The sequence below is a fragment of the Hemicordylus capensis genome, chromosome 9 (assembly GCF_027244095.1).
Source record: "Hemicordylus capensis ecotype Gifberg chromosome 9, rHemCap1.1.pri, whole genome shotgun sequence".
NCBI lineage: Eukaryota > Metazoa > Chordata > Lepidosauria > Squamata > Cordylidae > Hemicordylus > Hemicordylus capensis.
In genome coordinates this window covers 31,311,068-31,338,653 of record NC_069665.1, presented here as the reverse complement: position 1 = coordinate 31,338,653, position 27,586 = coordinate 31,311,068, and the positions used below count along the sequence as shown (strand labels likewise).

At 52.4% G+C, this 27,586-nt stretch overlaps 3 protein-coding genes and 1 long non-coding RNA gene across 7 annotated transcripts; 2 read left to right on the top strand and 2 right to left on the bottom strand.

Annotated features, from left to right (window-relative positions):
* Nucleotides 1–909: 909 nt before the first annotated feature.
* CDK10 (cyclin dependent kinase 10) lies at nt 910–7,047 on the bottom strand. 2 transcript variants are annotated; one of them, XM_053271012.1, is made up of 14 exons: nt 6,874–7,047; nt 5,997–6,069; nt 4,871–4,942; nt 4,663–4,765; nt 4,123–4,204; nt 3,526–3,593; nt 3,278–3,330; nt 3,111–3,180; nt 2,683–2,742; nt 2,358–2,481; nt 1,991–2,130; nt 1,798–1,850; nt 1,601–1,719; nt 910–1,100 (listed from the first exon to the last, which is right to left on the bottom strand). In XM_053271012.1, the coding sequence occupies exons 1-13, from the start codon at nt 7,045–7,047 to the stop codon at nt 1,619–1,621; spliced, it is 1,173 nt and encodes a 390-aa protein (XP_053126987.1). In that variant the 3' UTR covers nt 910–1,100; nt 1,601–1,618. The 2 variants fall into 2 exon arrangements, with proteins under 2 accessions (XP_053126987.1, XP_053126988.1); XM_053271013.1 differs by lacking the exon at nt 6,874–7,047 and adding an exon at nt 6,553–6,572.
* Nucleotides 6,936–12,503, top strand: LOC128334328 (uncharacterized). The gene is made up of 3 exons (XR_008311254.1): nt 6,936–8,069; nt 8,883–9,182; nt 10,500–12,503. It is a non-coding gene; the product is annotated as an uncharacterized LOC128334328 (long non-coding RNA).
* On the bottom strand, nt 7,699–13,518 carry SPATA33 (spermatogenesis associated 33). 3 transcript variants are annotated; one of them, XM_053271017.1, is made up of 4 exons: nt 13,146–13,518; nt 12,061–12,219; nt 8,699–8,897; nt 7,699–8,208 (listed from the first exon to the last, which is right to left on the bottom strand). In XM_053271017.1, exons 1-4 carry the CDS (start codon nt 13,183–13,185, stop codon nt 8,094–8,096), a joined length of 513 nt encoding a protein of 170 aa, XP_053126992.1. In that variant the 5' UTR covers nt 13,186–13,518; the 3' UTR covers nt 7,699–8,093. The 3 variants fall into 3 exon arrangements, with proteins under 3 accessions (XP_053126992.1, XP_053126993.1, XP_053126994.1); XM_053271018.1 differs by having other exon boundaries at nt 13,096–13,182; XM_053271019.1 differs by lacking the exon at nt 7,699–8,208 and having other exon boundaries at nt 8,449–8,897; nt 13,146–13,512.
* Nucleotides 13,519–15,062: 1,544 nt separating this feature from the next.
* CHMP1A (charged multivesicular body protein 1A) lies at nt 15,063–23,242 on the top strand. The gene is made up of 7 exons (XM_053271016.1): nt 15,063–15,568; nt 17,278–17,297; nt 18,467–18,544; nt 19,938–20,084; nt 21,120–21,248; nt 22,017–22,204; nt 23,082–23,242. The coding sequence occupies exons 1-7, from the start codon at nt 15,562–15,564 to the stop codon at nt 23,101–23,103; spliced, it is 591 nt and encodes a 196-aa protein (XP_053126991.1). The 5' UTR covers nt 15,063–15,561; the 3' UTR covers nt 23,104–23,242.
* Nucleotides 23,243–27,586: the final 4,344 nt, after the last annotated feature.

Below are 27,586 nucleotides of genomic sequence, written 5' to 3'. Positions count from 1 at the left end.
AGTTGCAGAAGATGGGATTTGCATGCTGGAGATCCCAGGTTCAGTCCTGGCGTCTCCAATTCAAGGGAATCTCTCGCTCTCTCGCTCTGCACACAAGACTCTCGCTCTGCACACAAAAGCGCTCGCTCTCTCGCTCTGCACACAAGACTCTGGGCAGCTATCATTAAAGGGAAGGCTCATGGCGTGTGTGAAGGAGGTCACAGGTTGAGTCCCCGGCTTCTCCAGGTAAAAGGGTCTCGGATAGCAGGGCTGGGGAAGGCCTCTGTGTGCCTGTGTGCCTTGCTGCCCGTCAGAGTAGACAGTGCTGGCTCTAATGGTCTGACGCAGGAGGCTGGTTCACGTGACTATGGCCACGGTAGAACAAATGGCCCACCAGTTCTGGAGCGGTGTCCCTCCTAATTTTCTCCTTCTGTGTGCAGAATGAGCAAGAGCTCTCTCTGGCAAGGGTGGCCTGCTCCAGCCTTGTTTTCCCCTCAGGGCTGCCGCCTGCCTCCCCAGCAGCCACTCCAGAGAGAGAGCTGGGGTTGGTTGCTAAGCGGCCTTGTGGCATCAAGGCCAGCCAGCCCATCCCCTGAGCCAGACGGAGAGGCCACTGCGCACGGCATTGCTGAGCGGGGGCAGGAGGGCGCTGCCTGCAAGAGGAATGCCCACTGGAGTCTCTGGAGCCCCCCCCCCAACACGGAAGCAGAAACCACCAAGCGGCTGACAAAAGCTGTGTGTAGAGAGCCAGTGTGGGAGGGAGGTGTCCAGGGCGCTGCGAGTCATGTGGTGTCGGGGCCGAGGCGCACGCAGTCTGCCCTCCGCTCTAAACCAGGCTGCCTCCTCGGGCTCGGGAGCAATTCCCCAGGCCCCCGTCAGAAGGCTTGCAGCAACCCGAGCACACCCCCACCATGCACACCACTCTTGGAGGACGGCAAAAGACTTTATTCTCGGCTCACAGCCCCCTTTCTCCCCAAGCAGGGGAGGGAGGAATGCGGAGGCTGTTCGCCGTCTAGGCGAGTCAGCTCCCCTTGGTCCTTGGCCCAGCAGGGTGGGGGCGCGGTCTGCCGAAAGACAGGAATGGCTCCTGGCGTCACCGCTGGCAGCCTCTCCGCCCCGTCCTTTCAAAGAGAAAGACAAGTTCCCTAGCAACGCAGGCTCTAGGCAGGGAGACATTCATGCAAAGGCTTCCGCTCTCCCTGAACAGCCCTCCTTCCTACGCAGGGCTTGGGGAACGTCAGGATCCCATGGGGCGGGGGTGGTGGTGGGCGCAGCACCAAAAACACAGCAGGAGTCCTGAGCACAAATCCTCCCAGCAAGCTCCTCCTTGCTAAGCAGAGTCTGCCCTGGTTTGCATTTGAATGGGAGACTGCATGTGCGAGCACCGGGGGAGATTCCCCTTTGGGGATGGGGCCACCCTGGGAAGAGCACCTGCCAGATTGCATGTAGAAGGTTCTGAGTCTCCACCCCAGCCCGGCATCTCCAAGAGAGGGCTGAGAGAGATTCCTGCCTGCAGCCTTGGAGAAGCCGCTGCCAGTCAGTGTAGACAGTACTGAGCTAGGTTGACCAGTGGTCTGACTCGGTCGGAGGAGGCAGCTCTCTAGGTCACCCCTGCCCTTACCGTGCATTGCTGGCAGAATCAGGGCCGGCTGCGCTTGCCTGCACACTCTGCACCCGTGCTGGTGGCGGCCCGCTTGTTGCGATGGTGCGGGAAGGTTGGCATGAGCTCCGGCTCACAGGCTGGGAGGAGGGAGAAGACGGGTCAGGCTGCGGTCAGAGAAGCCGCCCCGGGCAAAGCAAGTGGCCAGCGAGACTTACGCAAGGGCTTCTCCTTGAAGTAGGAGCTCTCCAGACAGTCCCCAGCAGTGGCTCTAAGAAGAAGAGATCGGTTCAGGCAGGGCTCTCAATGGCGACAACTCCCGCCATTCTCGGCCGCAACAGCCATTGTGGGTGGGTTGAAGGAAGGGGCTGTGGGCTCGGTTCTGGTCCCGAAAGCCAATCGGGGCCTTACCTTTTCTTGGGATCGTACATGAAGAGGAAGTTGAGGAGGCGCAGCCCGGCCTCCGACAGCCACGGAAACTTGTGCTTCAGGTTATTGTAGGGCTGCTTCCGCAGAGTGTACTGGCTCACCAGGGGCAGCCTGGAGAAGCCCTGGAAGAAAGCCGGAGGCAGAGAGGGCCACTGAGCACAGCGGTGCTGCCGCCGCCGTCTGTGGCTGGGCCCAGTGGCAGGAGCGGTCTGGCGCCACAGCTCCGGCCCCACGAGGGTCTGGGCCTTCCGGCAGGGGGGCAGTCTGGATGGCCTTCCTGTGGGGCAAAGGGAAGCCCCACCCCGGGCAAGACACCCCCACTGAGCAAGGCCAGGAGGAAAGCACTCACCGGCCAGATGGTCTCATTGGGCGTCCCCAGCAGCTGCACAATCATGTCGATCTGCTGGATCTCTGAGCTCCCAGGCAGCAGCGGCTTATGGGCCAGCAGCTCCGCCAGGATGCAGCCCACTGCCCTGCAGGGAAGCCTTGGGGTTAGCATGCAGGGAGCCCCTCTGGCACGAATCGGCCCTGCCCCACACACACACTTGGGGCCTGGGAGAGACCAGCGAAGGAGTTTGTTGGCGGGAGTGCAGGACCAGAAGGTGAGTTTTCCACCCGCTCCTCCTCTCCTCCCCACATCTCCCCAGGCGAGGGGGTGGGGGGCAGAGCCTTACCACATATCTATGGCTGTGGTCTGTGTTGTTGTTCCCAGAAGCAGCTCAGGGGCTCGGTACCTGCGTGAGGCCAAGAGAGGAGAGAGGGCGTTCCAGAGAGGAGCCGGGTTTGGCTCTGGGCAGCCACAGAGGCTGGGGTGTCGCCGTGCCAGGACCCCGCAGCCAGAAGGACGCAGGCAGCCGTGATTTCCGGCATCTGCATTACGTATGTCTGGCTACCTGACACATTTCTTAAGTGCGTCTCTTTATCAGGAAGATGCAGCTGCGCCTTTCCATCAGCCCAGCTCTGGGGGAAATGGGTGGCACCCTCCTCCTCATTGGCTTTTGCGGCATCAGAAGGAAGCCGCCTCCTCATGAAAGCAAAGCCCTCTTCCTGCCGGCATGCAGCGTCCAAGAGTGACGACACGGGGCACGCAGAGGCGACTCACCAGAGCGTGACCACTTTGGGCGTCATGGGCTTCAGGGGCACCTGGTAAGCACGAGCCAGCCCAAAGTCCGCTGCAAAAGGGGACACAGTCAAGGTCAAAGGGCAGGTCACGTGTGGTGGGTGGGGAGAGGGAAGATAGGAGGGGCTCGCCCCTGCCCTAGGGCTCACCCGTCTTCACACAGCCTTTGTCAGTCATGAGCAAGTTGGACACCTTCAGGTCCCTGTCGTTGGAGTTAAAAGAGGCTCACGTGAGAAGAGGTGAGGCTGGGAGCTGCGTGCCCAAGTCCGGTTCCCTTGAGGAGCCTCTGTCCTGGGCTTCCCACACACATACTGGCAGGGACAGCCGAGCTCGTAAAGGTTCTGCGTCTACTGCAGCTCCAGCCTGATGCCTGGAAGCCCCCACCCTTTCTTCTCACCTGTGGATGATGAAGTTGTCATGCAGGTACTGAAGACCCTTGAGCACCTGGAGGATGATGCATTTCACCTGCAAGGAGTGGAGGTCACAGTCAGGGAGGAACTCTCTTGTGTTTCACACACACTGTGTGGTCCTGTATCGGAGTCTACTCCGGGGCCTGCAATCCAGTCCAAGGAACTAAAATGATGATTCCTGAGCAGACTGAAAGGATACAGTCTTCTCAGACTCTGCTAGCTCAACCCACCCAGCACGGAGGATTAAACTTTCTAGGAATATTTATAGTAGTCTGGTGGACAGACGACCGAAAAATGTTAGGGCTGCTTCCTCAAAGCCCACTTTGCTAGATTAATCAGCCAAGCTGCACCCTCAATATTCCAGCACAAATATTTCTCAGCTCCTTTGCGGATACCTCCCTGCTTTCTTCCCCTCTTCCAAAATTTAGAACCGCCAAGAGACCAGAGTACTGCCTTCAGTTCAACCAGCAGCCAACCTGCATCTTTGTACAACTGAGCTTTCCTTCCAGGCAGAGCATCTTCCCAGCAAGCCAAATGGGGCGGCTACTTTCCCCCTCCACAGCTGCCCTTCAGCCTGTACGTACCTGAGCTTCAGAGAAGGGAGCCTGCATGTTCTCCAGGAGGCTGGCGAGGTCTTGCTCGCAGTAACCCATCACCAGGAAAATGCTGCATGAGAATCACAAACCATCGTTTCTGCTAACCAGCTGGAGACGGCGGGGTCTGCCCAGAAGGGCATAACTGAGCAGACAGAAGCAGAATGAAAGACCAGGGGAGCCAGTGCATCAACCCTCTTAGGGAGTCTGCAGGGCCTTGGGAACCACAGCCCCACCACCCTCAGCCCACTGCCCGTTGATAAAGCAGCCATACCCACCCACAGCTTCCTTCACTCTTGTCCACCCCACCCTGTTCTGTCCCCAAGAGTGTGTGACATTATTAACATTATTATTATTATTATTATTATTATTATTATTTATTTAATTGCACCCCAGACGGAGTCCTTTGGACATTCAACAGTGCAAGCAGGTGGACCTGTAAGTGGCATGCCAGGTTCGGAAGACAGCAGTGAGAAGCCTGCTCCCTGCCCCAGAAGAAACTCGATGCCCCAAGAAGCGTCCGGGCAGTACCTCTCGAGGTGATTCCCCACCACCACCTCCTTCAGCTCCACAATGTTGGGGTGCTGCAGCTTCAGCAGGAGGGTGATCTCTCGCAAGCTGCTGATGGGGATTCCTGAAAAGAGCAGTCCTGTGTCAAGAGGCCGTTCTGAGGGTGATGGGCAGGGCTAAATGGAACAGCCCTTCGGGGATGCCTCGGAGCTCACCCTCCCCGGCTCACCATCTTTCTCTTTGTCCATCCGCACTTTCTTCAGGGCCACAATCTCATCCGTCTGGGTGTCTCGGGCACGATCTGCAATGGAAGGCAATGAGGCTCCGTTCCTTGGGAAGCTAACCTCCTCCACCCTGCCAGGGAGAAGGTCATCCTGGGTTCCAGTAGCAGCTCAGACAGACAAGAGTCCGCATTTGTGTCTCACATCCAGCTAGAACTGGGGAGAGTCCATAGCTCAGTGCTAGGGCACCGGCTTTCCCCCTAGAAGGTTCCAGGTTCAATTCTCTCTGTCTCAAGCTAAAAAACTAGCAAGCCATAGGAACACAGGAAGCTGCCTCCTGCTGAGTCAGGCCCTTGGTCCATCTAGCTCAGGATTATCTACACCAACTGGCAGCAGCTCTCCAAGGTTTCCGGCGGGAGTCTTTCCCAGCCCTTCTGGGAGCTGCTGCCTTCTGCATGCAAAGCAGATTCTCTAGCACTGAGCCAGGGCCTCATCTACCAAATGAGCCAGGCCTGTGTGAGGCTCAGACACCCAACCTGCAGGTTATGAGGCTGACGTGAGGCCTCCTGTGCCAAGAAGGCTCCTGATGGGAAAGGCCTCTTTGCTTGAGGCCCTGGAGAGCTGCCGCCGCCACTAATCAGAGTAGACAGTCCCAGGCTAATGATCGGACTCAGTGCAAAGCAGCGCTGCAGGCTCATAAGCATTACTCTAAAGAAGATGCGAAAACGTTCTTGCTCACTCCGCTTCTGTTTACAGGATATGCAGAGCACATCCAAATCAGGCCTGCTCAACCTAGCTCCTGCCCCACCCCCGCCTGGTGGTTTTTTGGACTACAACTCCCATAATCCGTCGCCAACAGCCAGGGCTTATGGGAGAAAAGCTTTATTATAAGTTGGATATATTGGTTGGTCACCGTCGGGAGAGTGTGTATGTGTGTTAGCCAAGGCTTTGCAGCCGAGAACCTGAATCCTGTCCGTGGCCCAGTTAACAGCTCCTCCGGCTCACTGAGCTCACAGCACCAAGGACCCGGCACGGACTGGAAGGCGACCCCCAGCCCACTTTCAGCGGCTCCTTCTGCCCAAAGCCCACAGCAGACGACTCGGGTCGCATGCAGCGCAGAGGCCTGGCACTCACACACGATGCCGTAGGTCCCTTCTCCGATCCGATTGAGCTTCTCAAACTCCTTCACGCTCCGACATCTTCCCAGCTGAAAGAAGAAGAGGACGGTTCACAGGACCAGCCCCAACGGGATGGTGCCTGATGAGATGGGGCTGCGGGCCCAGGGCATGCGCAAAGGTCAGCGTGGCCAGCAGCCCTGCGCTTCTCCCCATCGGAAGCTGCATCCCTGCCCAGGAGGTGGCAAAGCGGATGAAGGGAGAATGTGTCCTTGTGAAGTGAACGGGATGGGGAACCACAAGCCACAACAGGTGCCACTATGCTGGTGTTCTTTAATATAATTAACTGCTGGAACCCACTGCCACAGGATGTAGTGATGGCCACTAGCTTCGACGGCTTTAAAAGGGGATTAGACAAATTCATGGGGGAGAAGGAAAGATCGATCAGTGCCTACTAGTCATGATCCCTGTCTGAATGGAACCTCCAGGATTAGAGGCAGTATACCACCGAATACCAGTTGGCAGTGGGGGGCGGGGAGCAAAAGAGAGCAACGCATGCCTTGCTTGTGGGCTACCTGGAGGCATCTGGCTGGCCACCTGTGGAAGGCAGGATGTTGGACTAGATGGGCCCTTCGGCTAATCCAACAAGGCAGTTCTTGTTAGCTAAGACAGTAATGGGACCTCCATGTTCAGAGGCAGTTTACCTCCGCCTCCCAGTTGCAAGGAACAATGGGGGCGGGGCACCTGCTGGACTTTTGCTCTGCACCAGGGAGGCGGCGGCTGCTGCACACAGCGCAAATTGCAATTCTTGGGCTTCTGCACAAAACTTTGCAAGCCATCGGGGCGGAGCCACTTCCCAGCCGCAGGGGCTCCCGGGAGTTGTAGTCCCCACTCACCCTGTGCGCCGCCGGCACCGCGAAGAAGCCCCCTCCGCGCAGTCGCTTCAGCCTCAGAGTCTCCGGCTCTGGCTCCGCGGAGGCGGCCTCCGCCATGTCTCCCTCCGAGGAGGGAGCGGCCCGGGCAGCCGCATCACGCCGGCCCCGCCTCCCCCGCTCGTCTCCATTGCGCATGCTTCAACTTTGCTCGCACCGGCGCAGCTTCCAGGCGGAGCCTCTTAGCGAGCCCCTAGCAACGGTTGCTATGTGCAGCGATCCTCATTCATTATTTGAGTGTGTGGTTTGGCTACTGCCTTCCGCCTTTCCCCGGGCGCTTCCCAAGGCGGCTTACGGTGAAAGTAGTCAGACAGCCCAAAAAGCGCAGTGTGAAAAGAAATAAGCAGTCCTATACAAATAATAAAGCAGAGGAGACCGTGGAGAGGCTGCCTGCCCTGCTGCTGTGCCAGCAAGATGAATGCTTGAGTCTCAAGCCAGAGTGCGGGTTGACTTGGGGCAGGACCCTGGAGGAGGGGTTTCCCCAATATTTGTTACTATATCAAGCCATTGCAAATTGTTGCGACTAGGCTTGTTTTCAAGAGTCAGTTGGCCAGTCTCCAGAAAAAGGCATTTGAGCCAAAGCCCTGTTGTTTTTGGGAGCTTTGCCACCTGTGCTCTGAAGAAGGGTTGCTAGATTTGGGAGGGCTAAGGAATGTATTAAAAAGAGCACTCCAAAGATGCTCAGAGGGACTCCTCTCCAGGCAGCTTACAGAGGGAAATGAATTCTTCCCTGCTAAGGCATGATGTTCTCTAACTCTACCCTAATAATTATCAGGGGCTGTCCCCGTGTTCGCCTTTTGGAGAGTGGCTTATTCAACTGTGATTAGTGTGTGTTGCTTGAGTTGCTCTCCAGGGCTCAGCTCCCGCTCCTCTGTCTCTAGAAGTTAAATCTCTGGCTGGATGCATTTTGTCTCTGATGAGCAGGCATCTACTTCAAAAGGTCATGTAGCCGGCAGCCTGCCATTTCACATGCTGCTGAGCAGCTGAGGCTTGTTTGGAGCTGTCAATCATTTACAGACAGTAGGACAACTAGGTTTTTGTAGCATGTTTTTAATCTAAAAGCCAACACATGCCGGGCTTTTAAATCAGCAGAGGATAGGTCTGAGCAAATGAGCACAGCAGAATGAGCCTCCAGCCCGTAATCCTTGGCATGGGAATAGGTGTGTGTGGCACTTTTATTTTACTTATCTTAAAAAAGTTCTGTCCCGCTTTTCTTCGAAGCACCCAAAGCAGATCACACATATATGGAGGAAGGTCCTCCAAAGACGTCTTGCAAAAGGCCTCTCCGCAATCTGAACCCTGCATTAAGGAGGGGATTTGCTCAGGAGACGGTTGTGATGGCTTCTGTCTGCACTACACCACACACAAGCTACCAGTGTACATGCAACTATCTCTCCTCAGTCCGTAGCTAGAAGTATTCAAGGCCCAACTGCACCTTCTTTTCTAGGACTGCAGATGCAGCTGAGACGTGTGCCCCCCCCGCCCCAATACGAATGAATCCATGCAGATACTGGTCTGTTATTGACTGGGAATCTTAAGAACATTTACCAAACATATTTATTTGGAGGTGAAAATGCAGCTCCCTCATTTACATCTGGTCAATCTCTGACCCTCCTCCTCCTCCACCTCCAAAAGTGGCCATGGAGGTGGGGGAAATGAAACCATGAAAGGGTTCATTGTGATAGATTCCCATTTACTGAGAGGGGGTCCAGAGCTGCGCAGCTAGCTTCCCTTTGTGGTCCCCATCATCTGGACCATGGTTGTCTCTCTGGCATGCACACTCACTCACTCCCTTTGGCTCCGATATGCATCTACTGTGCTGGGCTTCGAGTGCACGGTAAACGGGCCATAGTCCTCGCTGTCCCGGATGGTTTTGGTCTCAGGGAGTTCGTCAGCAAAGGTGGTCACCAGTACTTCATCAGAAGGCCGAGTAATACTGATCTTGGGAATAATAAACTTTTTCTTTTTGCCAGGTTTATCAACAGATGCTGTAAGGAAGGGATGGAAAGAAATATGAAGATGTGCATTGTGGGGAAATAAGTCACTCTTGCCTCGTGCAGTCTCAGGGATGTGCCAGCAATCTAGAGAGCTTCCCAAAGTGCATGCATACTTGCAAGGACACATCCATCCCACAGGCGCTTGATTTTTAAAGAGAGATGTCATGGGTGGAACTTGCCACAAAGACCCACTGTCTGCCATGGAAGCCCTTCTCCCTGATCCCACATGAGTGTCAGAGGGTTGGCTACAGAGGTGTGCACCTGCTTTTGACACTAGTGAGTAACATGCAAAGAGTAACATGCAAAGGATAACATGCTCGCACAATGCTTGTGTGGTGCAGCTACATGTTTCAAATGCTACCACTCATATCTCTTCTGGGGGTGTGGGGAGGGGGAGTGTGCAAAGCTCCCTCTTTGCACATTATCTGGAAATGGGAAAGGCGTGGCAGCACGAATCACTCAAGATGTGGAGGGAGACTTTGCAGTGATGGAGAGGCGCCCTCTGCAGGCTCATCCATGGCAAACTCTGGCTCAGATTAGGAAAGGAAAGATTGTGCTGTCAAGTCGGTGTGGATTCCTGGCAACCACAAAGCCATGTGGTTTTCTTTGGTAGAATACAGGAAGGGTTTACCATTGCCTCCTCCCGCACAGTCTGAGATAATGCCTTTCAGCACCTTCCTATATCGCTGCTGCCCAATATAGGAGTTTCCCATATTCTGGGAAACATACCAGCAGGGATTTGAACCAACAGCCTCCTGCTCTCTAGGCAGGTTGCTTCCCCGCTCCGCATTAAGACCTCCCCAAATCTACCCAGCTCAGCCTGAGTCCTCCCAGGTGACCTTGGGCAAATCACTGTCACCCAGCCTCAGTTCTCCAGCTGTCAAATGAGGGCTTCATGCCACTGTTGTGAAGATGACTAGGGATGATAAAAGAACTACGAATTTTAAAAGGAATTATAATTATTGTTATAGAAATCTATATGCAAAGTTTACATATAGGACGTCCCTGGTCCAGCCTTTCCCTGGCATCTCAAAGCATGGGCTCTACCACAGACCTATGGTAGTGGGTCATTTGGGAGAGGACAGGTCTTCATCTCAGGTAGATGTACCCACCTGAGACACAACGGATGATAACAAAAATTCAGGAAGAAAACTCACTCAGTTCTACTAGTGGAGAACGTTTTGCACTGACTTGGTGATAGCTGTTTCACATGCTTTTGTTTTTAAATATTGCTACGCACTCCATGCCATTGAGATGGAAGGGCCTAGACATTAACCACACCAGAAGCGCTCATATGGCACCAGCTTTTGTAGGTAATCATCTCATAGCACTGTAAGGCCTAATATATTTATTGTGGCATGAGTTTCGCAGATCATTCGTTCATTCATTCATTCAATGTATATACCACCCTTCCTAAAGTTGTTCAGGGTGGCTTACATTCAAATCAATAACACATGATAAAACAATTAAAATTAAAAACAACAACATTTAAACCAAATTAAAATTAAAACTAGATATCCTGAAAAGCCAGGCCAAACTTATGTGTCTTTAAGGCTCTCCTGAAGGTCTCCGATAATCTTCTTATATCCACAGCAAGTGCATTCCACAACCCAGGGGGACAGCTGAGAAGGCCCGATCTCAGGTTGCCACTTGATGAACTGGTAGCACCCAAAGACCGACCCCTCGTGATGATCTTAAGGAGCGGTGGGGACCTTGTAGAGAAAGGCACTCTCTCAGGTAACCTGGACCGAAGTCATTCAGGGCTTTACAGGTAATTACCAGCATTTTATACTTTGCCCAGAAACATATTGGCAGCCAGTGCAACTGTTGAACAGGCATAATGTGAACAGGCATAATGTGGTCTCTCCAAGATACCCCAGAGATTGTATTGTTTATTGTTAAATTTATACCCCACCTTTCATTAAGAAAATCCCAATCTGACTGCCACGTTTTGAACTGACGCAAGTTTCTGAACTATGTACAAAAGCAGCCCTACATAGATAGAGCGCATTGCAGTAGTCCAGACTGGAAGTTACCAGCTGATGCACCACTGTTTTTAGGTTATTCTCCTCAAGGAACGGGCGGAGTTGTTGAATCAACCACAGCTGCTAAAAGCATTCTTGGCCACAGCCACAACCTCACACCATGGTGAGACCCAAGTCCAAGAGCACTCCCAAGCTATAAAACTGTCCTTTCTGGGGGAGTGTAACCTCATCCAGCACAGGAAGTTCTATCTCGTCTTGCAGATGATGACCCCACAACAATGAGGACCTCCCTCTTGCTTGGATTCAGTTTCAGTTTATTATCCCATCATGCAGCCCATTACTACCTGTAGGCAGGTATTTGAGGGGCTAATGCCATTTCCTGATATCAATGACGAGAAACAGATTTGGGTGTCATCAGCATACTGATAACACCCAGCACCAAATTTCCTGATGGCCTCACTCAGCGGTTTCATGAGGATGTTAAAAAGCATTGGTGACAGAAGGGAGCCCTGAGGAACTCCATATAGGAACTCCCGTTTTGAGGAGCAGCTGTCACCAAGTTTCAACATCTGGAATCTTCCCAAGACAAAGGAGTAGAACCATTGTAAAACAGTGCCTCCTCTCCCCAAATCCCTCAGGCGATACTATTGTTTGTTTGTCTGTCTATTGTTTGTTTTACAATATCCCGCTCTTGCTCCAAGGAGCCCAGAGCAGTGTATTACATAGGTTTCTCTTCACAACAACCCTGTGGTCGATGGTACCGGAAAGCCACTGAGAGATCCAAGGGAACTAGCAGAGTCACAGTTTCCTGGCAAAGGTCATCTATCAGGCCAACCAAGGCCATCTTTAGCCCACCCTAAAGCCAGTTTGAAATGGGTCTGGATAATCAGTTTCCTCCAACTTACTGCTTGGAGTTGGTCAGCCTACTTCAGCAGATGCATGAAGTGTTTTTATTTATTTTTTGTTTGGTTGGAAACTGGCCACTTTCAGGTCGTCAGCAGCAGAGCATCCTGAACCGTTCTCCCACTGGTTTCTGACTCTTGCCATTTCTTTGTCAGATTTATTTTATGCTTTTGCATAGAGATGCCTGTGTGCATTTGCAGGAGTGCTGAGCATGGGGTGGGACATACACCTCACTGTTGTCCTAGTGACCCATTGCCATCTCATACCGTCTATTTGCAAAAGATGTGGCGCCCCCGGCTTCTTTACTGCTTTGGATGTTGAGGGTTGAACCGGGCTTTGGTGCAGATGTGGATTCTGCTCTTGTTGGACAGGCGACTTGGAGTCTTTGACCTTGCTGCTTTCTAAGCTTCTATGACCATGAGGTGCTATAAGAGAGCAAAACAGAAAGATTGGGGATAGAAAGCAAAGCAATACATCCTTCTCCTTGTTTTGTGCTAGCCTTTTGTCAGCGGCAGATCAGAGGACAGAAGAAGCACCTTACTGGACCAGGCCTAGGGTTGCCAACTGTCCCTCATTACGCAGGCTGTCCCTCATTTCAGGGATGAAATGTTGGTCCCTAGAGGGACAACATTTGTCCCTCATTTATTCAATAGCATATAATTCAATTACATAGACGTCAGTGATACTCAACCTCTTGATTACCACTGCATACCCCTCCCAGCCCCCCGCCCCCCCCACCAGCCCCCGCAAACTTGTGTCCATCACTCTGGAACTTGTGTCCTTCATTCTGGCAATGAAATTCTGGCAACCCTAATCAAGCCGAAGGACCTTCTAGTCCAACATTAGCCAATCAGATGCCTCTAGAGAGTCCAGGAAGCAGGGCGTGAAGACAACAGCCCTCCTTATCAGTTGCATATGCTCAACAAAACAGTTCTGAATGTTCCTTGGCTTAAACATTTTTAAAAAACCAAAATCTCCTGGCTAGAGTTCTAGAGTGAGCTAGAACCTTTCCCCCTAAAGTGCCACTTTTCTCCCTGCGTGGAACTCCCCCCTGAAGGAACATTCACAAAGCTGCTAACTGCAATCTGAAGTGGTACTGTTCATCCTGCCACCTCAAGATTCCACCACCTCATTCTGCTGCATGCGCAGAACGCACGCCGGCCCCTCTCCCCACCTGAACGGACATTTTCTCACAGCAAAAGGAGGCAGAAGTCCCCGCTCCGCTCTCTAAATTTCAAAGCCCAAGCCATTAGGCTTGTTGACCCCATTCTGCTCAGGCCAGTTGAATGATGGACACTGACCTGCACCCTTCTGGGCCATCACTCTGTAAAGAGGAAGAAGAACACTTTACCTCCTGCCACATCTTCATGTTTGCTGTGAGACCGCCCCATAGATGAGCCTTGTTCCCCTTCATTGCTACTACTTCATCTTTGCTTGCACGGTGTGTCCCTTTTGTGACTCAGCACCAACCAGCGCCATCATCATCATCAAAGAAGCAGCAGCACTGCAGGGTGCTACTACCAAAGGAGGCACTCCCCCTCAGGAAGACGCTCTTTTCTCCGCCTGAAGGTCAGTGGGGCTCTGCCCACAAGGAAGAGGTACAGGGGTTGGGGCTGGAGTGGGTCAGGGTCAAGGTGATGGGGGCTTCCACAGAATCCAGCTTGAAAAGGGAGCCACGGTGCAAAAGAAATGGGCCACAGCTGCCTTTGAGGTTTGTGGTGGGTCATTCACAAGACAGGAGCACCCTAAAATGAGTTGCAACCCCCCTGCCAGTGTTCCCTTGAACAGGAATTCCCAAAAGTTGTGGACTACAGCTCCCAGAATCCCCAAGCAAAAGCCATTATAGCTGGGGATTCTGGGAGTTGTAGTCAACTCCCCCTGCCTTGCAACAGCTCCTTTCATTTCCTTCAGCTGTCCAGAAAGTGAGGACTCAGGAGGACCTGGTGATGCCGCAATGGCCACTAGTCTGGATGTGGTGATGCCGCAATGGCCACTAGCCTGGATGTGGTGATGCCACAATGGCCACTAGCCTAGATGGTTCCAAAAGATTAGACACCTCCATGCAGGACAAGTCTCTCAACAGCTACTACTCAGGATGGTGAGATGGAACCTCCAGGTTCAGAGGCAGTATACCTCTGAATTCAGGTGCAGGGAAACCAGAGGGAGAGGGCTCTTTGCCTACATGCTCCACTTCTAGCCTTCCCAGAGGCATCCCATCGGCCACTGTAGGAAGCTGGATGTAGGACAAGATGGACCTCAGTTGGGTCTGATTCAGCATGGCTCTCCTTATTTTAATCTGAACACTGCAAAGCAATTCTGGCCACACTTTCTGGATGCCGTTAGGAAAGCGATCCTCTTGTAACTATGCCTGTGTGTAACAGAAATTAACCATGTTTTCTTTCCTTGTTTATGTGTGTCTCCACCTCCCTCCCCTTCAAGGACAGGGACCTTCCCCCACTCTCCCACCTCCTTTGTAAAGCACTATCCTGACTGACTATTATTAAAGTGTATATTTATTATTATTATTATTTCTTGTTTACACAGTCAGACAGGTGTTATTGACTGGTTTGTTTTATCCAGACATCGAGTCCTTCCCAAGGACCTGGGATGCCAGAATTTCATTGTCAATGGTTATAGATATCATCGCAGAATATAGGCTGTTCCCAGTAAAGCTGCTTTTTGTAATTGGCTGATGGTGATTTCTGTGGCCCTGATGGTGTTGAGGTGCTCTTCAAGGTCTTTTGGAATTGCACCTAGGGTGCCAATTGCCACCGGGATTATTTTGGTCTTCTTCTGCCGCAGCCTTTCAATTTCGGTTTGTAGATCTTTGTATTTTGTGATTTTTTCTATTTCTTTTTCTTCTATTCTGCTATCCCTGGTATTGCTATGTCGATTATTGTAACTTGTTTTTCTTTCTTCTTGACTACAGTGATATCTGGTGTACTGTGTGGCAGATGTTTGTCTGTTTGTAGTCGGAGGTCCCATAATATTTTTGCATCTTCATTTTTGACAACTTTTTCAATTTTATGGTCCCACCAATGTTTGGCTGCAGGTAAGCTTGTATTTTTGGCAGATGTTCCAGTGTATCATCCCTGCTACCTTGTCATGCCTTTGTTTGTAGTCAGTCTGTGCGATCTTTTTACAACAGCTGATTAGATCGCACAGACTGACTACAAACAAAGGCATGACAAGGTAGCAGGGATGATACACTGGAACATCTGCAAAAAATACAAGCTACTGTACCTGCAGTCAAAAATTGATGATGATGAATATACACATACACATAAACATATATATATAGAGAGAGAGAGAGTATTAGAAGTGAAAATAAAATATTACAATGCAATATGCTTTATCTAGTTGGCTGTGTGGCTCAAGTTAGGGTCATGTCAGACCACCCCGGCCTAAGCATATGCAGAATTGTTCCCCCCCACCAAAAAAAAACTCTGCACAGAGGAGTTTCATACAGTCTCTTTTCTTTTCGCTGCCACGGCAACGCCGACCAGCGACTCGGCAGGAGAGCGCGTCCCTTTCTCGGGCACGTGACTGGCGGCTCTCTCTCCGTCTGTGGTCTACGCACGCGAGGAAGTGCAGGCGACTGCTGATGACGGACGGGCGTTGCGCGAGGTGAGGAGGATGAGATCGCGCGAGAGGAGCCGGGAGAGGCTGAGGGGCGTGGCAGGGAGCGAGAGAACACCGGAAGTGGCCGGAACGAGAGCCCGGAAGTCCTGGCAAGAGGAGGAAGCAAGCAGAGGACGGTGGCCAGGATGGACGGTGAGTGCGGGGGCGGGGGGGGGGAGACCGGGCTGGGCTTTATTTAAAGGAAATACAGTTATTATTATTGTTATTGTTATTAATAATAACAATCCACACATTCCCTGCTCTGTGTCCACACAGAAACAGAGTGTGATTTGCCCACTCAAGCTGCCCATGTTTTCCCGGGGCCGGGCTCCTGTGTGTGGTTCCGCCGTGCCCCACGAATGCAGGTTTGGCAGCTGCAGTGAAGCTGTTCAGCTTCTGGCACAGGTGCCACCCCAGGAAAGGGAATTGGCAACCCTGCTGCTGCTGCTGCCGCCCACTGGGGCAGGAGGGGGTGATTCAGGTCAGGGAGGGCTGCCTTCCCAGGTGCGGAGGGTGCTGGTGCTCGCTCTCTCTCTCTCTTCTGCAGCTTCAGGCGAGGGAGGGAAGGCCCCTGGGGATGGGATGTCCCCCTGTGCTTGGGTTAATTAGCTGGGCTTCCGTTTGAAGGGATGCCCCCCTCCCGCTGCCAGGTCACTTCAGTTAAAAACAACTGGGTTGGTGATATTTTTTTCTTATTTCTGCCATGTGTGGATTTCTTGGGTCCTCTGGTATTCTGAAGGCCCCTTGGTTGTTGCTCCCTGCTGGCTTTGTTGTGTGGTTTCTTGTTGCTTTTTTGTGGTGTGGGGGGTGCTGGTGAGTGACCTTTTATGAGAAGGGGTTGGACTAGATGGCCTCTTAATTTTGTGCATGCCCAAACTTCTATTATTTGGCCTTTACTTATGGGAGCAACTTTCATCGCAGAGACCTTTAACATGGTGCACCATGCTGACTTTTGCTCTGCTACTTACAGCTCACTGTATGGTCAGCACTGTGTAACTTAAATTTTAGTTTCTGCATGGAAGATTCTGCCTTAAAGTGGGATTCTAGCTTGTGTTATGAAATGCCCCGCAGTTGGCAGAAACGAGAGAGACAAGCCAGTTTACCTTTCTGATAATTCTCTCCAGGAAATCACCTTTGTGTGTCAGTCCAAACAAGACTGCACATCTAGAGCCTTCAAAAGTAGATTTCTTAGCACCCTCTACTGTAGTTTCCTCAGTTATCATATTTTACTTCCTGTTCCTGCATGCCAAGCAGGTGACACTTTGAGCTGTTTTATCTGGGTGGCACCCTCTTTGGAGGCAGAGCCAGGTTCTCAAGCCAGTGGCTGTCCTCCAGGGCAGACAGAGAGGCCACCGTGCTAAGGAGCAAAACTGCTGTTAGAGCTGTGTGTTGGGCTCTGGAGAGAGAAGCCATTACCGTTCTTGGGAGACAGACTAGCTGGTGCATTGCATCATGAGTTTGGTGTGTCTGATGAAAAAGAGTTGCTAGCAGAAGCTCATCACAGGCATAAAGTGTTAGCCTTAGAGGTGCTGCAGCTACTGCTCTGGAATTTGGGGGCTGGAAAATTGTGAGTAATTTAGTAAGTAGTATAGAAAGTGTACATATTAGCACTGTGTGTAGCGCTGAATGTATTTCATATTTCTAGGTGTCCAGTGTGTAAAGTTTCTAGACAGCAGTGCAGTTTAGCATGTGGGTTCTCCCAAGTATGTGGAAACAGTTATTGAAGGGCACCCAGTTTGCCTCATTTGAGAGAAGGAGGAATGTTGAAGGCAGGGCTAGAGATGATAGAAGTCAATGTCCTTCTTATAAAAGCTGCCTTTATTCCTGAAACCTTCCAACTGTTGTCTTCTTTCTCTTCACAGATACGCTCTTCCAGTTAAAGGTGGGTGTGGACACTGAGAAAAGCCCTCCCTTGTCTGCTTAGGATTTAAAGATTAGGAACTCTGTAACAAATGCATTCCCCATCCAAGATGACTTGTGCAGGTGGCAGCTGGATTTCATGAAGGGAGCTCTTTTAGGAATGTGCATGAACCGCAGTTCGAGCACTTTTGGGGAAATTCAGTCAGGCACTTTAAGAAAAAGGAGAGCAGGTCCTTACCTGCTCTCCACTGCCCCATTCCGCTTCCTGCTGGGGCGGCGCACACCCCAGTAACCACCTGTGCGGTGTCAGCACTTTCGTGGTGTCTGTGCATGCGTGGGCACCATTTGCATGGTCGGCAACCCCATGTTGACCACACAAATGGCGCCTGTGGATGCCATGTGCATGCTGGTGCCACACGGCAGGTTATTGAGATGCCAGTAACCCACCCCAGCAGGAAGCGGAATGGGGCAATGGAGAGCAGGTAAGCACCTGCTCTCCTTTTCCTAAAAGTTCCCCATCGAATTTCCCCCAAATGCTCAAACTGCGGTTTGTGCAATCCTCACTCTGTCTGCCTCAGGCAGAGGTGCTGTCTGCCTCAGGGACTAGCAGGTTGCTTAGTCTGTGGGTGGGTTGGGTTGAGTCCTTCAACAACAGGGATGGTGGGATGGGCAGCCACTGTGGGGCCCCCTGGAGCGATGGTGGGCTTTGCTGAGTTGGAGAACTTTTCCAGCATGCGTTTGGTTCTCTCTTTACAAGAGGGAGCTGTTGATCTTGTTGTTAATCTTCTACAGTGCTACTAACCCCCTCCCCATCATTGTTCATATGTGAGGCCTTGGATATGTGACCTCTGAGCACGTTAAGTGTTACTTGGAATTCACAGCCTTAGTGGGAGGGTAATGGCCACCGTTGCCTCTGGCTCCCATGCTGTGGGCTGTGCTTCATAAGGCTCCTCCTCTGGGATCCAGGGAGTTACTGACAACATAACTCGGCTATGAAGTTTGCCTGAGGGAGAGCTTTTTCTATCAGGGTCACTTTAATAGCATTAGTTGGACATGACTCTCAGGTGGTAATTGGATTATGGGCCATCGGAGCCAGCACTTTCCCTTCTGACCTGAGCGAATGCAAAGTAGCTGGTCTCAGTATAACTGAGCGTATATCCTGCACACCTCTGATCACCTGCTTCTCTCTAGTTTACAGCCAAGCAGTTGGAGAAACTTTCCAAGAAGGCAGAGAAGGACTCCAAAGCGGAACAAGCCAAAGTCAAGAAGGTGACAGAACCGAATGTTGGAGAAGGCCCTGGAACACTTGGGGGCTCTCCTGACAGCTCCCTGCTGGCTTGCTGCCACTCTCCATGACAGCCTTAAGCTTCTAGTCCTTCATGTTCGAGGCTTTCTGCATTTCCTTCCTTGCGCTCTCTGCACGGTGCAAGCCTAGCTGCTTTGGATCCTGCTTCCATCTCTCTGTTTTCTGCTGCTGCTTTTGCCGTTCCCTTCAGTAACTCCATTCTTAAAATATCCTGACCTCACCCTGAATATTTCTTGTAAAGGGCAATCTTTCTGTTGCCCTTGATCTTCCACAAATCTCTGTTCTCTTTCTGCTCCTCTTCAGTCTGTCTAGTGTAGATTGTAAAGCTGTCTGCTTACCAGATGCTGTTGGTACTTATAATAGGCATCAGAGCGGTATGGGGTAATCCTTGTTTAGGGGCAGGGGACAAAGGGTCTGCAGAGTACAGAACTCCTGCCTACTGCTGGATCATGGGAAGTATTGCTTGAAGGTCACCTTGGAATCTTGAAATGAAGGTTTAAAGCAAGATGTCTGTGCAGTTCTGAGGCTTTGCTGTGCTTCCATGAGGGCTAGAAAGTTGTTCTTTGGAAAAACAAAAAAATTCTCAGTGCTGAGCTTCACCATGTTGGTCTGCTCAGAGGGGTGGCAGCTGTGCAACTCTTGAAACTGCTTGGCCCTGATGCCTCTCAGCTGTGCAATGGTAGTGTCTGTTCTTGGTGTGTCTCGGAGCCCTTTTCCCCCTGTCTAGGGATGTGCACGGAACTGGTGGGGGCCGGTTCGAAGGCGGTGGTGGGATAACTTTTAAGGGCAGGGGAGAGTGCCCTTGCCACACCCCTGCTGTGTTTCCCCCACTGGTGCTCTCTGTAAAACTGGTCTGGAGGGGCAGCAGTGTACCTCCCTGCCTCCCCATCCTCTCCTCCGTCCAGAAGTGATTGGAAGTAACCTGCGCATGCGCACACATTGTTGCATGCACGCGGGTTACTTCTGGTCCGAGGAGAGGACGAGGCAGAAGGGAAGTACGCTGCCACCCTGCCGGACTGGTTTTACAGAGAGTGCTAGTGGGGGAAATGCGGGGGTGGGGGTTAAGTGCACCCTCCCCCACCCTTAAAGTTATCTCCCCACCGCCTTCGAACCGGCCAGACTGCCGGGTGTTTGAACCTCTTCAGAGGTCCGTAAAAGGGCCTCCAAACAGGTTTGTGCACATCCCTACCACTGACCCCCGTATCCATACATTTGTGGGAACGTTAGTCCTGACTGAGGCAAGTGGGCTGTGTTTGTGGAGAAGTTGTAGGAAGCTGCAGGAGACAGTGGGAAGGCTTTTGGGGGCCCAAGTGAAGTAGATCCATCCTGACCCTCTGTCCTCATCTTGTGCTCCAGGCCCTTCAGCAGAAGAATGTGGAGTGTGCCCGTGTCTACGCGGAGAATGCGATCCGGAAGAAGAACGAAGGGTTGAACTGGCTCCGCATGGCTTCCCGAGTAGATGCGGTAGCCTCCAAGGTCCAGACAGCAGTGACCATGAAGGGGGTAAGAGGCTGCATGCTGGCACTGCCTTTGGATACCTGCCGTTCTTCCTGCCTGCCTTTGAGCTTGGCTGTGTCCTGCCTCTTAAGGCTATAGCGAACTGTCTTCCCCAGAGTTGGTTCAGTTGAGCAGCTCTTGGGCAGCATCCCGTTGCCTGAGATTGGTTCACTAGACTCGTCCTAATGTATGACAGTAGAAGCCTGCTGAATACTGCTGAACTTTCTTCTTGGACTCCTGGTCGTGTTCTGTGCATGAAGCCACCATTTAAAGAAGTATCAGTCGATTACTGGATCCGTGCTAGCAAACTGCCTCTGGCCCTCCTCTCCTGTTGCTGTGCCCAAGTCTTCCTCTGCTGCTGGCCATGGCCCCCAACATCCCAGTCCTGGCCCCCTCTTAATCCTTGTGAATCTCCAGACTCAGCTGGTCTTCTCAGGCTGGAGAAGATGGAAGGGTGTCCTAGGGTGCTCTGATTACAAGAGAGCCTTGAATATCGTGTGGTTAACATTCCAGGAGAGTTCCACGCATGTTAAAACTCAGCTCTGAATACTAAGCCTAACCCGATTCATACACTTGTGGGAATGCTAGTCCTGCACGTTCATGCTAAAAATGGGGTCGGGAGGCAGTGCCCAGGCAGTTTGTTTTGAACATCCAGTCTCTCCCTGCTTCTCAGTTGCTCTGCAGGGTTGGATATTTAAACTTTAAACTTCCGGGAGCGGCCCACCTGCCACATCTCAGCTGGCGTGCAGGCTGTATACCATTTTAGTTATGAGGTAGTCAAAGGGGTTCCCATAGTGGAAAACCCCGCAAATGGCCCAAACTACCCATGATAACTAAACTGGTATGCAAGGAAGTTGCCTGCAAATGGGCAAAACTGCAGGAAATGAACCCGTAAAAGTGAAGGCTCTCCTGTGTGTGTGTTTCCCTGCCTCCTCATGGACACAGCATTTTAAGTTCCCTTCCGGTAGTGACTCCAGCTCTCTGGGGAAACCCGTTTGCTCCTGCTCCCTCAACATATCAGTTTTCAACTCTCTGCTGCAGGTAACTAAGAACATGGCCCAGGTGACCAAGGCGTTGGACAAAGCGCTCAATTCGATGGATCTGCAGAAAGTTTCCGCCGTGATGGACAAGTTTGAGCAGCAGGTCCAGAACTTGGATGTTCACACTTCGGTAAGTGCTGCCTGCTGGCCAGGGGGAAGGGGGAAGTTGTGTTTCAGGGCTCTGGGTGCGGGGGTGTGGTGTGCAGAGGACCGTGGGGTTTGGGAAGCAAGGGCCTAACTGTCCCCTGCCAGCAGGTCTGTTGCTGCTCCCCCTCACTTGCTCCACCACCTCGTGCCATTGCCCCACGCGGCACCAGATGTGGTGAAGTTTGGCAGAAATTAAGCACCCGATGTAGGAAGAATAAAGAACGTGTGTGTATACATTGCTCTGGGTTTAGGTTTTGAGGAATGCAGAATACAAACAGTTTTAGGCAAGCACTTTTGTTCCTTCTAGTTCTGTATCATTGCAGACAGAACAAAACCAGGCCGGACCCACAACGTGGGCTGGTTTTGTTGCCAGTTCGGGCAGCACCAGCCTGTCCTCGCCTCCAGAACTTGGGGGAAGTTTCTGCCTCTGCCCAGCCGTTGCTGGGAGGAGGGCCCAAGCAGCACTTCACTTGGGCTGCCTTCTCCAAAGCCTGGTGTGGGGAGAGAGGAACTGCCCCTGCTTTGCTTTCTCCTACCCTGCTGCACAGAGGAAGAGTGCAGTGCCTTTCTCTGTCCTTCTGCTGGGCTTTTTAACGCCCCAGGGAGGCAGTGTGCGCATGTGTGTTATGGGATGGGGGCGCCTGCCATGCAGGCAGTTGGATGTACTGAACCCAGATCTTGACCCTTGTTTGTTGGGGTGACTCCTCCTTGTTGGTGCATCTTGCCAGATGTGGTCTTGCCTCCCCCTCAGGTGATGGAGGACTCAATGAGCTCGGCCACCACGCTGACCACGCCCCAGGAGCAAGTGGACAGCCTGATCGTCCAGATCGCCGAGGAGAATGGCCTGGAGGTCATGGACCAGCTGAACCAGCTGCCCGAGGGTGCCTCCGCTGTGGGAGAGAGCTCTGTGCGTTCCCAGGAGGACCAGCTGTCGCGAAGGTACCTCTGCTTTTCTGTGGTCCTTTCCTATCCCTGCTAACTGAGCAAAGAGGCACTTTTTAAAAGTAGTGCTTCTCTTGATTGAGCAGGGGGAGAGCAACTGGCCCTGTCCACTCCCAGCACAGCATCCCTCCAGTGACTGTTGCTGGCGTCTGTTTTGTGTTTCTTTTTGAGATTGTGAGCCCTTTAGGGACAGAGTAGCCATTTCATTTCTTTTATGTCTATGTAAACCGCTTTGAGAATGTTTGTTGAAAAGCGGTTTATAAAGGTCGTATCTGTACAGGCGAAGGACCTTAGCTCCGTGGCCGAGCCCCTGCTTTTACTTTACGGAGTTCCCAGGTTCAGTCGCTGGCAGCATCTCCCTGTAGGGCTGGGGGAAAACATTGCATGTGTGTGTTATGCAGTCCAGGAAGCTGCCAGGGTGGCCCCCTGAGGTGGGGTTTGCTCTGTGCCGCACATTCAGTGATAGATCCTCGGTGCACTGGGGGATAGAAGGCAACGGATTGGGCTTCCAGCACTGGAGGGCAGGTCTTTTGCCAGCAAGGAAAACAGTCCAGATCCGCCCCCTAGTGATGTTCAGGGAAGCCCCATATCTCCAGGATTAGTTCAGTAGTACATTCGTGCTGGAAGGTCTCGGAGGGGTTGCCAAGATGAAGCTGGTGTGGATGTCCATCCCCAAGGGGGCCACTCCCCAAAAGGCATTGCGTGCATCAAATAACTCCCTCCATGGCCACATCGCCAGCATGTAACAGACTAGTAGGCCTTGTTGGAGGAATGGCAGGACGTTTTGCGACCCGCTGAACGTTTGAACTGCTCTTCTCTGGGCCTGTTGTCCGGTGTTGATTTTCCTCCCCGCTCTCTCTTCTTTCCTCTCCAGGTTGGCTGCATTGCGGAATTAACTCGCCCTTGTGGACTGCTGCTTCTGCCTTGGCCATATATGATTTGCAGGGTGACTGTGGGAAACCCCTGGCCTCCCGCCCCTCACAATCCTGCTCTTTGTGACCAGAAGGGAAGCCTGGTCTCCCACTCCTCTGGCCTGCTGTCGTTCGCAGCGGAGCCACATCCTTTGGTGGTGATGGTAACTCTCCTCTGAAGAAGCAGTAGCAGGCTGGCGTCTGTGCGTGAACTTGCCTGGGGAGGGGAGGTGGGGTGGGGGGCAACTTGGCTGGGATAGGTTCTCTCCCCCCACCCCCAGAGAGCTCTCCCTTCCCATCGTCTTGTGTCTGGAACTCACAGGATGAGTGGAATTGGAGCATTGAACCCTTGTAAATGATTCAAGCATGGCCCTTACAAGACCTAGCTAGTTTTCATTCTTAACAGGGCGAGGGGCCTCCCTGGCACCGTGTGTGTGTATACAGCCATGGCATTTCTCCTCGTGGAGGTTGTCGGCCTCTTTTAGTTCCCAGGGGTAGCTGATGGTGATCAGGCTAGTTGGTATTGAGTGAGAGGTGGATTCGTCTGGAGGTGTCCCTGTTTCTGGCAGCTCTGTGCCCTGCCTTGGATTTACACACCCTTAAGTGACCTTTTTAAAGCCACACCCCCCTCAGAGTCTCTCTCTCTCTCTCTCTCACCCATCCGTGCTTCTAGACCCATTTCCTGGGGCGGCTGCATGGCTGGCCTCAGCCCTTCCCCCCCGCACAAGGACTCTTGCCTTGTCGTCTGGCATTTCGGGTGGTCCAGATCTGGTGTGCACCTTCCCCAGAAGTTTGGAGCAGGTACATATTCACGTACAGTGAGGCTGTTACCCTTTCCCCTGAGCCTTGTGGCCTTGGACATGCTTGCCTCTTTGTTCCGAGGTATCCCTTCCTTGGGGTTTTCACTACGACTTGAGACACCTGAAGCCCCTCCACCCAGAGGCCTCACTCACAAGCTCGGGTTCCAGTTCTTGCCTGCAGCTTTGGCCCTTTCTGCCCAAGTGTGCAAATGAAGGTGAACCTCCCTGCTTTAGAGCTCAAGCCTCCTGGGATAAAACAGGGTAGAGCTCATGGCAGTGAGAGCAGCTCATTCTGTGCTGCTGTGGTGGTTGTGGGTGTCTCAAAAGCTGTGTGTGTGTGGTGGGGGGTCCTTCTTTGCTCTTCCTCCTCCTCGGTTTCTCAAGGGCCGGGCGCTGTGCTTGTGCCATTCCTCTCCCTCCGAGCTGCACTTCCTGCTGTCGGGGCTGGGGCAGTTTATTAAAAACCTTGTCAGCCAACACTTTATGGAATGATGATGATACATTCTCCAAATCCCTCTTGGGGAAAATTGTATTCTGTTTGCCTTTAATTTAAAAAAAGAAAAAGTGAGTACTGTCAGTTCCTTGATGCTGTTTTAAATAAACTTTCTGGAAATCGGCAGACCCCTGGAGGTCCACGGCTTCCTGCTCACTCTTGAGTTGGTTTGGGCTGTGAGGGGAGCAGCCTTAAGCTTGGTGCCTGTGGGTCGCAGAGGGAGAAGGCTTCACGCCGAGCCAGAGGAGCCCACTGCTTTCACCGAGGTGGAGGGGTGGGGAGAGGAGCAGACGTCTTTCCCAGCTTTGCTGGTACCCGAAAGCCTTTAAGCAGAAGCTTCTCGCTGGAGAAAGGCTTGTTTATTACTTAATGATTTTACTACATTTCTATCCTGCTCTTTCTCCAAGGAGCCCAGAGTGGTGAGCATGGTTACCTGTATTTACACGAATAGAAGACAACTAAATTTTAAGACAACCCCCTTAAAAAGTACAGGTTAAATACAGGTTATACCTGCATTTACTCAAAAGGAACAGGACTCTGAGGTTAAGATGACCTAATCTCTAATATTAAAAAAGAAATGAAAAAGAAAAAGCCCGTGTCTTCCATTCAAGTGAATACAGCACCTTTCTCCTTGTGGCAACCCGCGGGGAGTTAGGCTGGGAGAAAAGTGACTGGCCCAGAGTCACCCAGTGGCTGAGTGGGGATTTGGACTCGGGTCTTCCTAGCCCAACACTCTAACCACTACACCACATTGGCTTGGCTTTGGGTACCTGGACTGGGGTGTGGGAAATCACACCTGCTTTCTGGAGTAGAGCTCAAGGGTGTGCGTTGCTCAGTGGCAGAACCCTGGCTTGGCAGGCAGAAGGTTCCAGGTGAGGCCCCAGCTTGAGCTCCCTTCTCTGAAACGATAGACAGGTGGACCCGAGGGCCTGATTCAGGATAGGATGGCTTCATATATCCACAGGTAACCCTTGTTAAAGACACAGAAAGTGACTCTGCAAAGGGCTGAAGGTGCTGAAACTCCAGCAGACCAAAGGCCTAGCATAGTGCGGAGGCTTCGTTCTGTAGTGGGAGGCAGGCAGGAGGGTCAGCTGTGTTCTTGGCAATGTTTCAGAGACATCCTTGGCATGTTTGACCACGAGCACCCACCAAGCCTGCAGCAAGTGCAGAAGAACAGAGAGAGGGTGTGCGTTGGGGTGGGGGAGCAGCCCCAGTGGGTTCTTATCCCCAGTCAAGGGGTGGTGGTCATGGAGCAGTTGCTGGAGCAGCTAGCCCTCCTCTGTGCCTTCTCCCCTCCCTGCTGGCATGTGTGTGGCCATGGAGGTTGTCTCCACTGGGTTTGCCGCTAGAGGGCTCCTTCCCCCTAAAGAAGGAGCTCTCCTTCCGTGTCTGGAAGCAACAGCAAACTCCCTCCTAGGGTAAACAGCTGCAGTGAGTCAGGGGTGGGGAATGGGAGTCCGGATCAGGGAGAAAGGGCTAAACCCTCTCCCTGCGGCCCCACCGCTCTTTAGAAAAGCAGAAGGCAGAGCTATACGGATGTGTCTTACCTGTGCACTTTGACAAGAAGAGACGACTTCTGTTTTCCTGCAACCCTACCCTGGAGCCACAGGAAGCTTCTGCCCTTGGCCCTCCTGGGGTGTCTTCAAAAAGCAATTCTTGGGGGTGGGGTGGAGAGGCAGAGTTGGGGACGTGGCGTGGGGGGCCAGCTCCAGGCCAGCCCCATGACTTGAACAGCTGCCCACCCCACTGCCCAGCACAAACTGCTGCTTGCTTTCCGTAGGGGCAGCCCAGTGGCCAGAAAGTCACCGTCGGCAAGCACCGACAATTGGCCTGCAAACAGATTTTGCTAAGAATTCCAGTAGTCTAAAGTTCAAGAGAGGCAGGCCTGTGCCAAGGGTGGGGGACCTTCTGGCATCTTGCCACAGACATCTCTCCATGCAAGCTATTTTGAGTTCAGTATCAGATTTCTTGTTGAAAGCAGTGCAGTGGGAGAACACATTCTTTGCAGGCAGGACCCCAAGTTCAATCTGTGATTAAAAGGATCTCAGATAACAGGGCTGGGAAACCTTGCTGCTGGTGGTGGTGGTGATGACGACGTTCGGCCATTCTGGGATGGATGCTGCGAGAGTCTGACTCGGCCCAAGGCAGCTTTATATCGGGCCTCCTACTTTGGAGTTAGGCACAGACAATCTCTTTTGCACAACCTGAAAGGGCTGCCAGCCAGCATTGGCTGGCTCTTCCTCAAACCCACCCAGTGCTTCTCCCTTCTCTGATTCAAGCATGCCCTTCTCTCCCTTTGGGACATCTTTTCTCTCTCTCACCCACCACTTGCAGAAACATCTTGCCTCCCTGCAGCACGTGTTTCAGGGCAATCCCATAACCTGGGGGCAGGGGCTAGGGTGCCCCCCAAACCTATCTCTGCCTCCCCCCCCCAATGCTTTTACAAATGAACAGCTTTAAAATTGATATATTGTAAAGTAAGGGAGAGCAACTGAGACGATAATATCGCCCAGAGATGGTTTGGGGCGGTATACAAATTTGATAAATAAATAAAATGCCCCTACACACACACACACACACTTCTTTTGGTGCTCCCCTAAACATTTAGGCTGGCTACCGGCCAGTCCCAAAAGGACTTGCAGTCTAAAAAGAAAGAAAAGGTAGGTACCAGCAGCAGTCGCCGGAAGGATGCTGTGCCAGGGCTGGATAGGGCCAGTTGCTTCCCGCCTGCTCCATAGAAGAGAATCGCCCCTTTAAAAGGCGCCTCTTTGCTCAGCTTGCGGGGGCTAATCTAGCAGACAAATGCCTTTCCGTGGTTGCCGTTGTTCAGTGACGGGAGGCTAGGAATGCTTACTGGTCTGCTGCAAATCTCCAGCAAGCTACCTGTGCATCTACTTTCTGGCCATCCCTGCTTTATGCAGCAACAAAACGGCTGAGAAAAAGAAACCCCCTAGCTCTGGTGATGCAGAAAACAGCATGGAAGGAGTGAGCTCCGTCAGCACCAGCCAGTGTTCCCTCTAAAAGGGCATTCCGGATGCTGTTGACTACAACTCCCATAACCCCCTGCCAAAGGCCATCGCTCTGTCCTGCTCTCCTGGACGCCCCTTCCTCCTGAGCAGTTCTCACGCTGGCAGGTGCCTTTCTGGGCTGCAAGGCCAGCCGGCCGTGCGAGCGT